A 13254-nucleotide genomic window follows, 5' to 3' on the forward strand; every position below is an offset into this window, starting at 1 on the left:
ACGCTCGCTTCCACTGAGCACAAGTGTCCCCGGCCCTGCCCAAAGAGGCCAGAGACCAACTCCCGGAGCTCGGCTCAGCGGGACTGAGGGCACAGGGCGGCGCGCGAGCGCGAAAGCACCTCAGCCCGGGGTCAGTGGGCGCCAATCCCGGGGAAAGCTCTCGGGCCGCCCGCGAGTGCAGGGACGCGCGCAGGGATTCCTCGGCGCGAACGCGGAACTGCCGCAGCCCAGCGACAGCAGGAGCCAATCCCGGGGAAAGCGCTGGGGCCGCCCGCGCGGGCAGGGTCGCGCGCAGGGACACCTCGGCGCGAACGGGGAACCACCGCGGCCCGGCAGCAGTGGGCTCCAACCGCGGGGCAAACTCTTGGGCCACCTGAGCGCGCAGGGGCTCGCGCGCAAGGGCTCGAGCGCAAGGGCACCTCAACTGGCTCCAGCGGGCAGCAAGGGAGCGCGCCGTGCCGGCAACCGCGGGCGCGCACCATAGCGGCAACCGGGGGCGCACACCAGTCCTGCAAAAAACAAGAATCTCTGACCTGCCACACTAGACCAGCTGCGGACCCAGAAAAAGAAGGCAACACACCAAGGCTTAAACGGAGTAAAAACATCGCTTTTTTTTTCCCAAAATTTTTCTCCCAAATTTTTTCTCCCTTGTTCTTTCTTTCTTCTTAATTATTTCTTTTCTTTCCTTCTTTCTTTATTCTTTTCCTGGGGTTTTTTTGGGGGGGTTTTGGGGGGTATATATATATTTTTTTCCAATATTTTTTTTCTCTCTCTTTTTTCTTTCTTTCTTTCTTCTTTATTCTTTCTTTTCTATCTTTCTTTGTTCCTTTCTTTCTTACCTTTTGGGGGGTTTTTGGGGGGGTTTTGTGGTAAATTTTTCATTTTCTTCTCTTTCTCTCTTCTTTTCTTTCTTCTATTTTCTTGGGGATTTTTTGGGGGGGTGTTTTTCCTTCACCTCTTCCAATAATAACAAACTTTATCTCTAACGTGTTGCATAAAACCTCTCCTTCTCATCCTTTCTCTTTAATCGTTTATTCGTTTGTGTGTCTAGCTTAGCCCCCCATCACTCTAAATAATATAATATAATTACTATATAAACCCAAATACAATACAATCCCACTTTCTTACTATATTATGTATTTTTCTATCCTTTTCTTCTATTTTTATTAATATACAATGTAAATATTACTAACTGGCTTGCACAGTCTCAAATATTATTAATCTATCACCCCCTCTATCAAAAATTATATTTTTCCTCCCCAAAAACAACTCTTATCTATTCTTCTTGTAGTATAAAAGCTCAAATCTCTTTACATTTATATTAATACGGGCTAGTTGGCTAACGATAGCAGGATAGAGTGGGAGATACTTTTTGAGGGTGTGGGTCTCCTGCCTGGACTGTGTGTTTATGTCTTTAACAGCATATCCACAAAAGAACTCAAGACAAAGCGGATAGAGTGATTCTCAACCAACTAGCCAGAAGGAAGATCCTATCAAAGAACATCTGAAATATAACCGAACAGCATAAACAAACGACATAAAGGGTAACTCAAGAACATCAGGCTCAGGATATCAAAGAGACTGCACCACTGAAACTCCCAGACCTTCGATAAAGAATATTACACCACAAAGGAGGGAAGTCAAAGCAGACTACCCCCCGCAAAAATAAATAAATAAATAAATAAAAACAAAAAGAATCCAACATGGTAAGACGCAAAAATAACCCCTCAATGAAAAGAAAAGAGGAATCCTCAGAAAGAGAGATAGATGAAATAGACATAGCCCAAATGTCAGACATGGAATTCAAAACAATGGTGGTAAAGAAGCTCAATATACTCGACATCCTTAAAATCAACTATGACAACCTTCAAGGAAGTTACCAACAGCTCCAAGAAAATTACAGGGAACTTGCAGAGAACTACACCAGCATAAAAAAAGACATAGAAATTGTTAACAAGAACCAGGAAGAACTTAAGAATACAATCTCTGAACTGAAAAACACAGTAGAATCAGTCAAAAGCAGATTAAACGAAGCAGACAATTAGATTAGTGAGTTAGAAGATAATGTAGAGAAAAACTCCCAGACAATACAGCAAAATGAAAAACGATTGAAAAAATATGAACAAGATGTAAGGGAATTACAGGATAGCATTAGGAAAAATAATTTAAGGATCATCGGAATACGAGAAGAAGAAGAAAAGGAACATGGAATTGAAAATCTGATAGGAGAAATAGTGACAGAAAATTTTCCGAACCTGATGAGAGAAAAAGCTATGCAAGTCCAAGAAGCAATGAGAGTTCCAATCAAGAGGAACCCCCAAAAACCCACTCCAAGGCACATCATAGTTAAAATGGCAACATTCCAAGACAAAAAGAGAATCCTAAAAGCAGCAAGAGAAAAGCAGCAAGAGAAAAGCAGCAAATAACATACAAGGGAGCTCCGATAAGGCTATCAACTGATTTCTCAACAGAAACATTACAAGCCAGAAGGGAATGGTCAAAAATATTTCAAGCAATGAAAAACAAAGGCCTACAACCAAGAATACTCTACCCAGCAAGACTCTCATTCAAAATAGAAGGTGAAATAAGGAGTTTCTCAGACAAAGGAAGACTGAAAGAATACATCTCCACCAAACCAGCATTGCAAGAGATGCCAAAGGGAGTGTTCTAAGAAAAAAGAAGGAAAAAACAAGAGAGGAGAGGAACAGAGGTACAAAGGGAAATGAATAAATACACGTCAATAATAACCTTAAATGTAAATGGATTAAATGCTCCAATTAAAAGACATAGGGTAACGGAATGGATAAGAAAACAGGATCCACATATTTGCTGTCTACAAGAAACACACCTGAAAACAAAAGATTTACACAGACTGAAAGTAAAGGGATATAAAAAAATATTCCAAGCAAACGGACCTGAAAAAAAAGCCGGGGTAGCAGTTCTCATATCAGACAAAATGGATTTCAAAGCAAGGACAATAAAAAGAGACAAAGAAGGACATTTCATAATACTTAAAGGAACAATCCATCAAGAAGATATGACTTTGATAAACATATATGCACCCAACATAGGAGCACCCAAATACATAAAGCAAATACTAGAAGACCACAAAAAGGATATCAACAACAACACACTCATAGTAGGGGACTTCAACACTCCATTATCAACAATAGACAGATCATCAAAGCAAAGAAACACCAAGGATATACAGGCACTGAACAACACACTAAACCACATGGATCTAACTGATATATATAGAACTTTTCACCCCAAAGAAGCAAAATATACATTCTTTTCAAGTGCACATGGGACATTTTCAAAGATAGACCACATGATAGGTCACAAAACAAGCCTCAACAAATTCAAGAAAATTGAAATCATATCAAGCATCTTTTCAGATCACAATGCCTTGAAACTAGAAATCAACCTCAGAAAAAAAAATCAAAGACACCCAAACTCATGGAGATTGAATAACATGCTATTAAATAATGAATGGGTTAACAATGACATCAAAGAAGAAATCAAGAAATTTCTAGAAACTAATGATAATGAGCACACAACAACCCAAAACCTGTGGGGCACAGCAAAAGCAGTCCTGAGAGGGAAGTTTATAGCAATACAGGCATATCTGAAAAGGCTAGAAGAATCTCAAATAAAAAACCTAACCACAATGCTACAAGAACTAGAACAACAACAACAAACAAAGCCTAGGGCAAGAAGAAGGAATGAAATCATCAAGATCAGAGCAGAACTAAATGACATAGAGACTAAACAAACAATCCAAAAGATCAACAAAACTAGGAGCTGGTTCTTCGAAAAAATCAACAAAATCGACAAGCCTCTAGCCAGTCTAATCAAGAAAAAAAGAGAGAAGACACAAATAAACAAAATCAGAAATGAAAGAGGAGAAATCACAACTGATACCTCAGAAATACAAATGATAGTTAGAAATTACTTCAGACAACTGTATGACAAGAAATTTGACAATCTAGAAGAAATGGACAAATTTCTAGAAACATACAACCTTCCAAAACTGAATCAAGAAGAAGTGGAAAGTCTCAACAAACCAATAACAAAAAAGGAAATTGAAACAGTAATCCAAAATCTCCCGGCACACAAAAGCCCTGGACCGGATGGCTTCACAGGCGAATTCTACAAAACATTCAGGGAAGAACTAACTCCTATCCTCCTCAAACTGTTCCAAAAAATCCAAGAAGAGGGGAAAATCCCAAACTCTTTCTATGAAGCCAGTATTATCCTAATCCCCAAACCAGGTCAAGACACAACAAAGAAAGAAAACTACAGGCCAATATCACTGATGAACATCGATGCTAAAATCCTCAATAAAATATTGGTAAACAGGATCCAGCAATACATCAAAAAGATCATACATCATGATCAAGTGGGCTTCATTCCAGGGATGCAAGGATGGTTTAATATTCGCAAATCAATAAATATAATACATCACCGAAACAGAATGAAAGACAAAAATCACATGATCATTTCAATAGATGCAGAAAAAGCATTTGATAAAGTACAACACCCATTTATGATGAAAACACTCAACAAAATGGGAATAAAGGGAGCATATCTTAACATAATTAAGGCTATATATGAGAAGCCTGAGGCCAACATCATACTCAATGGACAAAAACTGAAAGCATTCCCCCTGAACTCAGGAACTAGACAAGGTTGTCCACTCTCTCCACTCCTTTTCAACATAGTGTTGGAAGTCCTAGCCACAGCAATCAGACAAGAAAAAGAAATAAAAGGCATCCAAATTGGGAAAGAGGAAGTAAAACTTTCATTATATGCAGATGACATGATAGTATACCTAGAAAATCCTATAAACTCCACTAAAAGACTACTCCATATAATAAGTGAATTTGGCAAAATAGCAGGGTACAAAATAAATATACAGAAATCTAAGGCATTTCTGTACACCAACAATAAAATAGCAGAGACAGAGACAAAAAAGAAAATACCATTTACTATAGCAACAAGAAAAATAAAGTACCTAGGAGTAAACTTAACCAAAGAGATAAAAGACCTGTATTCTGAAAATTACATAACATTGAAGAAAGAAATTAAGGAAGAAACAAATAAATGGAAGCAAATACCATGTTCTTGGATGGGAAGAATCAACATCATCAAAATGCCCATACTACCCAAAGCAATTTACAGATTCAATGCAATCCCTATTAAAATACCAATGACATATTTCACAGACCTAGAACAAATCCTCCAAAAATTCATATGGAACCAAAAAAGACCCCGAATAGCAAAAGCAATCTTGAGACAGAAGAACACAGCAGGAGGAATCACAACACCAGATATCAAACAATACTACAAAGCCACTGTAATCAAAACAGTATGGTACTGGCATAAGAACAGACATATAGATCAGTGGAACAGAATAGAGAGTCCAGAAATAAACCCAGGCCTCTATGGTCAACTAATCTTTGATAAAGGAGGAAGGAACATAAAATGGAGTGAGAAGAGCCCTTTAACAAATGGTGCTGGGAGAACTGGATAGGGACCTGCAAAAAAATGAAACTAGACCACCAACTTACACCACACACAAGAATAAACTCAAGATGGATCAAAGACTTAAATGTAAGCCGTGACACCATAAAAGTCCTAGAGGAAAACATAGGCAAGAAAATATCAGATATCTCACGTAACAATCTCTTCATGGATACATCTCCTAAAGCAAGAGAAATAAAGGAAAAAATAAATAAATGGGATTACATCAAACTGAAGAGTTTCTGCTCAGAAAAAGAAAACATCAGCAAGATGAAAAGGAAACCAACCATATGGGAAAACATATTTGCCAATGACATCACAGACAGGGGACTGATTTCCAAAATATATAAAGAACTGATACGACTAAACATCAAGAAAACAAACAACCCAATTAAAAAATGGGCAAGGGACCTGAACAAACACTTCTCCGAAGAGGACATACAAAAGGTCCATAGACACATGAAAAAATGCTCAACATCATTAGCCATCAGAGAGATGCAAATAAAAACCACAATGAGATACCATTTTACACCAGTCAGAACGGCCATCATCAACAAATCAACAAGCAACAAGTGCTGTCGAGGATGTGGAGAAACGGGAACCCTACTGCACTGTTGGTGGGAATGCAGACTGGTGCAGCCACTATGGAGAACAGTATGGAATTACCTCAAAAGATTAAAAATGGAACTGCCTTTTGAACCAGCGACTCCACTACTAGGATTATACCCAAAGAATCTTGAAACACCAATTCAAAAGAACTTATGCACCCCTATGTTCATTGCAGCACTGTTTACAATAGCTAAGTGCTGGAAACAACCTAAGTGCCCATCTGTAGATGAGTGGATCAAAAAACTGTGGTACATTTACACAATGGAATACTATGCAGCAGAGAGAAAGAAGGAACTTCTGCCATTTGCGACTACATGGATGGAAATAGAGAGAATTATGCTTAGTGAAATAAGCCAGGCAAAGAAAGCAAAATACCATATGATATCACCTAATACAGGAAACTAAAGAACAACACGAACAAAGGAACTAAATAGAACAAAGAGCAGAATAGCAGTCAATAGGGGGGAGGGGAGAGGGAGAGAAGGGGGATAAGTAAGGGAAGGGTTTAGTCAAAGAACGTGTATAAAAGACTCATGGACATGGACAACGGGGAGGGATATGATTGCGGGAGAGGGGGTGGGTTGGGTGGGGGAGAGAAATTAGGGGAAAAGGGGACAACTGTAATTGAAAAACCAAAATTAAAAAAAAAAAAAAAAAAGATGTATCATTAACATGAGTAATCTAACAGCTCTCGTTTGCCCTACCTCATTATATCAGTTTAAATACTTTTTCTGTAATTCTAAGAGAAAGTTTACAAATTGAAGAAAGCCTGTCCTTCAACACAGCAAACTAGCTTTCAGGCAAGATGGTTCTATGTGAAATGAAATAAGTGACCAAGTTCTTTTTCTTGCTTGCTTTCAGCAACATATTAAAAAATGTAAAGCAAATACTGAATTTATGAGAATATATTTAACCTTAATCAAAGCAGCAAGCATTTCTAAAACAGAGGCAAAAACTGTCATAAGTACAGAATTTTCACAGCCTGCAAGACACTGAAATGCTCATCCGTGATTTGTTATTCATTTGTTATTCTTTAGTACATATACTCAAAAATAACTGCATGCAGTAAGATTCTAATTTCAGAGCAACAGCACCAAAAACAATCTAAACCAAGGATAATAAGTTTTAAAAAATTTTTAATTAAGTATAAATTGCTTTCAAATTGAAGTTTTAGCTAATTTTCAGATAGAATTCAAGTACTGGAGTTCTTACTTTCAGTAAGAATATAAAGAATTAAAAATCCTCATAAATTTTATGCAAGTGTCCATATGTCCACTTTACTGGAGAACCAGGCATAGGGTTTCATTAGATTCCTAAAGGGATGTCTAGTTCCAAAAAGGAATCACTACCTTATATTCTTTGCTATTAAAAAATTTATATATTTTTAGTCCATCACTTCTATAATTGCAGTTAATTATGAAGGCAATTATTTTTAATCCAGGATTAATTTGAGTTCTGCAAAACATTTTTAAACCAATAGCAAAAGGAAAGTTATTTAAAACACTTCTGTGATGTTAATGTCTCTCAGGCTAATTTCTTCCAACATTCTCTTCAAAGACCCACACAACTGATTCCTTAGTCAAGAAATCCATTTTATGGCTATTAACAAAAAGACAAGAAATAACACGTGTTGGTGACGCTACGGAAAAAAGAGAACCCTTGTACATACTGTAGGATTCCATTTATACAAAATGTCCAAAACAGGCAAACCCAGAAGGACAAAAGCAGATGACTGGTTGCCTAGGACTGGGAAGCAAGGAAAGGGCAGTAACTGTTAATGGGTACAGGGTTTCCTTTTGGGGTGATGAAGATGTTCTAAAACTGACTGTGATGATGGTTGTACAATTCAGCAATTATACTAAAAACCATTGAACTGTAAAGTTTAAATGGGAAAGTTATATGGTGTGTGAATTGTACCTCAATACAGCTGTTATTTTTTAATTGCCTTCTTAAAGTTAGAATTTACTTTTACTTTTCTGTCAGGATCTCTCTTTTTTCATCATCCCCATTTCCTATATTCTCAAGTGAAGAAAATACAATTACATAAGCTTATATATTTCATCCAAATTTTCTAAAGGAAAAATAGCACAAAGAAAACAAAATCACAATATATAATTACTTTTCATGTAAATGTTAAAAAAAAAAACTGATTTGCTTTCCAAATTTCCTAACATTAACATATACAACTACTTTCCAAAACAGAAAAAATGTTACTTGATAAAATAATAAAATGTTCATAAACAGAGACCCTTTCTTTTCACTTTGTTGTCCACCTCTGCCCATAACAAGACTGAGATGGCTTAGTAAAATTGCATAAACACCACACTGTGTAATTTGAAGATAATAGTAAAGAACACACGTTTCTGAATGGAAACACAAAAATAATTCTATCAGAGATTGTCCCTTAGCATTGAGCAGAAGGGACTGAGAGAAAGTTAAGTGGGGGAGGGTTGTGAGGAAATGTCTATTGGTACCCTTCTCCTCTGTGTTAGTTTTTGGAAAAAATAACCCTGTATTATTTTTTATTTAACGCCCGTCTGGTATTAAAGACTTTTACAGGTAGATAGTGAGTATCTCCAATGAAAATTACATTTTTATTCACTTCTCCTTATATAATTCTGAAAATTTTTCTTTTATATTTTGAGACTATGTTATTTAGTCCAGGTTGAGGTTCATGGTCTCTCTCAGGAGAATATCCCTGTATCACTGAACAATGTTCTCTTTGGTTCTTGCTTTCTGTCTTTTTTGTCTGATATTAAGATTACTCCATTAGTCTTTCAGTATTTCTTTTTATTTTAATTTTCCTATTGTTCTTTTACAGTAGTCCCAATCTCGCCCCCTGCCCCCCCCCCATGCTCTCCACTGCCCTGCCCACCCACAGTTAGTATTCCTGAATCAGGTAGGACTGATCAGAGTTGTAGAACCACTATGAATACGAAAAATAAGAAGTTATTATAGCAATGTGAAAAGTAATAGTGGGAGCTGATTAAGCAGCTTATGCAGAACTGTAACTTTTGTGTCCAATGCTGGGATAGAAGTCAGAGGGCAAGGAATCAGGAAGGAAAGATGGATGTGATATGGGGAAAGCCAGGACAAACAAACTCATGTTATCGCCCACCAACCATGATGATATGGGTGACCTGTAGCATAAGCTGACACCCTTCACCGCAGGGCTCATACATCTGGACTCAGAATGTAGAGAAGCTGAAGGAGATGATCCAGTGGGAGCTGGAGGAGCTGCCTGGGTCCCCAGGGTGGTAATGCAGCGTATGAACTGCACGCATGCCTGACCCTACACCAACCTTCTGTGCATAAACACATCTGCTTCACTTCTACCTTACACCTTTTTTTTTAAATATGCTTTATTAATTCTGCTGTTACAGTTGTCCCAATTTCTTTTCCCTTTTTTCCCCTCCACCCAGTGGCCCCCTCCCTCCAGCTGATCCCCCCACCTTATTCTATGCCCATTGGTTGTGCATAAAGTTCTCAACATCTTCCTGTCTACCCCACTCCATCCTACTATGCTTCTTAATTCCTGTACCTTCTCCCTCCCGTACCCCCTATCCCCTCCGTGCTGACCTCCCCCCAATATGTTCCCCATACCTATAATTCATTTCTCATTCTCGTTGCCTTAGTTAGCCTTTGTTTCGGTTCCCTAGCTTCTGTTGTTGGTTGTTGTGATACAGTTTTCATTTTAATGTTCATAGTTTTGATCCTCTTTCGCCTAAACAAGTCCCTTTAACATTTCATATAACAGTGGTTTGGATCTGATGAACTCCTTCAGTTTTACTTTGTCCTGGAAGCACTTTCTCTGCCCTTCTATTCTGAATGACAGCTTCATTGAATAGGGTAATCATGGTTGTAGGTTTCTGCTTTTAATTACTTTGAATATTTCTTGCTAGTCTCCTCTTGCCTGAAGAGTTTCTTTTGAGAAATCAGCCAACAGTCTTATTGGGACCCCTTTGTACCTAATTCTCTTCTCTCTTGCTGCTTTTAAGATTCTCTCTTTATCCTTAATTTTTGACATTTTGATTATAATGTATCTTCGTGTAGTTCTCCCTAGGTCCAGTTTTTTTGGAACTCTCTGTGCTTCCTGGACATGTAAATCTATTTCCTTCCCCAAGTTAGGAAAGTTCTGCTTCATTATTTGTTCACATAATTTTTCAATTTCTAGTTGTTCTTATTCACCTTCTGGCAACCCTATGATTCAGATGTTGTTCTGCTTATAGCTGTCCCATAGGTTTCTGAGCCTCTCCTCATTTTCCTCACTTTTCATTTCCTCTTTCTGCACTGGTTGACTGTACCTTCTCTATGTTCCGATTTGTTGATTTGATCTCTGACTTTCTTTCCCCCACCACTAGTTTCATATGTTTTTTTGTTCATTTCAGCAGGACTAGCCTTCATTCCTTCCCCGTCTTGTTTAAGATCTGCTGTTAGGTCTGTAAGCATTCTTATAACCAAAGCTCTGAACTGTGCCTCAGAAAGATTTCCTGTCTGCTGCTTCGTTAGATTAGATATTTGCTGTCTGGTCAGCTGTGTCACTGGGATCTCTGTCATGATCTGTGCCATCCTGAACAATTTTGTGTTTACCTTTGCTTCCTGGGCAGGGCTGCCACACCTCCTATACTACAGGGGGCGGAGCCTCATGCACTCGTCACAACCAGGCAATGTTTCTCACCATGCTGTGGTGTTTTCTGTGGGGGTGGGGGTCCAAGATGAATTCCTGCTGTTCACTCTCCGCTGAGAGACCAGGAGCCTCCTCCTCCATCCCCAACCCCTCTGGGCCTCACAGTCCAAGGCAATGGGCGTCTGCCTTCCCCAGAGTTGGAATCACAAGCTGATGGGTCTGGTCTGCAGCCAGGGGTGCACCCCAGGTGCTTCTTGCCTCCCCCCAAACACGGGTATCTGTGCTTACCGCCATCCCACTGCCATCGCCGCTGCCGCCACTACAAGCACAGCTTGACCTCTCCACCCCGGCTTCGCCGTCCCACCCGTACAGACGAGTACCACTTCTTTACAACTTCATATGTTGGACTTCCATTTATTTTCTGGAACTTCTGGTTATTTCTGGTTTTGCGGTAGTTGTATTCCTTCTTAGTTGTAGAGGGAGACAGAGCGTGTCAGGATAGGCCTCCATCTTGGCTGGAAGTCTCCTCCACCTTACATATCTTCTACAAATGTCTCCTGTGGCCAGCCTAACCTGGACCCATCCTGGAAAGGGAGTTCTAGGAAAAGGACTTTCAGCTCAGTTATGCTGACATAATACAAAGCCATCACGATTTTGCATGGGTATTTTTTCCATCTCTTTAAATTCATTCTTTCTGTATAATTATTTTACGTTTGTCTCAATAGCACATAGTTGGACTTTTCTTTCATCCTATCTACTCTTTTAATTATCATGTTTAATCCATTCACATTTATTGGAATTTATAACTCTCAAAACTTAAAAAGTACTTTTTTACTTCATTAAAAAGCAAAACGAAGTAATATCTGTTCTGAAGATACTTGCATGATTTGTATTTCTGAAGTGTTTTATATACATAAATTGTTACTTACCACTTCTCCAGCTGAGGCAGCCAACATATGCTTCACAGGCATCAGATATGAAGATGAATCAGCGTGCAAAAACCATTTCACATATTCGTAGGTGATAAAAAAGGCAGCAGCTGAAATTCAAAACAAACCAGCCTTTCTCACGAAGTTAAGAAATATGTTTGTCAAAAAAAATTACAACTCTAGTTAAGAAATTATGACATAACAGATAAAGATAATAAACACATACTCTTTCCCCACCTCTCTCTTACAGAATTTACCAAGCCCATATTATATGCCCAATCCGGACCTACGAAAATACAGAAGACATGACACCTGCCTCAAAGGAGTCTAACAGCTAACTCATCATTTACCATTTTGTACTAACAAATCACTTAACATTTCTTAGATCCCTTTCTAGAAACGGATATAAATTTCCTTATACAGTCATACAATAATGAGTATAGACAGGTTAAAATTGCAAACATATACCTTAACTAAATAAAACATTTAATGATATTTTATTGCTGTTTATTCAAAATAACCATGGATACTTTTTACTACATCAACTCACCTTTACATCAAGAAAACAATCAAGCACTGGCTGGTGTGACTCAGTGGATCGAGCACCAGCCTGAGAACCAAAATGTCTCTGGGTTGATTCCCAGTCAGGGCACATGCCTGGTTGCAGGCCAGGTCCCCATCTGGGGGTGTGCGAAAGGCAACCCATCAATGTATCTCTTACACATTGCTGTTTCTCTTCCTTTCTCCTTCCTTCCCCTGTCTAAAAAAATATGAAGAAGGAAGGAAGGAAGGAAGGAAGGAAAGAAGGAAGGAAGGGAGGGAGGGAGGAAGGGAGGGAGGAAGGAGAAGAAAGAAAGAAAGAAAGGAAGGAAGGAAGGAAGGAAGGAAGGAAGGAAGGAAGGAAGGAAGGAAGAAAGGAAGGAAGGAAGGAAGGAAGGAAGGAAGGAAGGAAGGAAGGAAGGAATCAACCAACAATTAAAACTGGAAATCAAAAGCTCAAAAATCTACCCCTATCACCATGAGCTAATCTTAGCTGCACAAGAGGGCTTCAAGACCTCCCATGAACTATTTACAAAGATGTTTATCACTTCCATAAAAGATAAAGCATAAATGGTCAGTGAAAGAAGGACCTGAATAAACACTTCTCCAAGAGGACATACAGAGGGTCCGTAGGCATATGAAAGAATGTTCAGCATCACTAGCCATCAGAGACGTGCAAAAAAAAACCCACAGTGAGATACTTCACACCGGCCACCATCAACAAATCAACAAACAACAAGTGCTGGCGAGGATGTGGAAAGAAAAGGGAACCCTAGTGCACTGTTGACGGGAATGCAGACTGGTGCAGCCACTACGGAAAACAATATGGAATTCCTCAAAAAACTAAAAATGGAACTGCCTTTTGATCCAGCAATTCCATTGCTAGGATTATACCCAAAGAATCCTGAAACACTAATTCAAAAGACCTTATGCATCTTTATGTTCATAGCAACGCTATTTATAATAGCCAAGTGCTATAAACAGCCTAAGTGCCCATCTGTAGATGAGTGGATCAAAAAACTG

The 13254-nt window shown here is 38.9% G+C and overlaps 1 protein-coding gene across 6 annotated transcripts in view; it reads right to left on the reverse strand.

The window, feature by feature from the left end:
- Nucleotides 1-13254, reverse strand: part of SLC25A26 (solute carrier family 25 member 26) — a 159669-nt gene that overhangs the window by 127495 nt on the left and 18920 nt on the right. For 5 of the 6 annotated variants that reach the window (XM_090283874.1, XM_090283872.1, XM_090283870.1 and 2 more), the window contains one exon: nucleotides 11692-11801. The exons of the other annotated variant lie outside the window; for it this stretch is intronic. In XM_090283874.1, coding sequence (XP_090140000.1) covers nucleotides 11692-11733 — 42 coding nt within the window. In that variant the 5' untranslated portion in view covers nucleotides 11734-11801. The remainder of the gene's footprint in view (nucleotides 1-11691; nucleotides 11802-13254) is intronic. 6 annotated transcript variants of the gene reach the window in all.

This window comes from Furipterus horrens, unplaced genomic scaffold (genome assembly GCF_987537825.1).
Source record: "Furipterus horrens unplaced genomic scaffold, mFurHor1.1.pri manual_scaffold_7, whole genome shotgun sequence".
In the NCBI taxonomy this organism is placed as follows: domain Eukaryota; kingdom Metazoa; phylum Chordata; class Mammalia; order Chiroptera; family Furipteridae; genus Furipterus; species Furipterus horrens.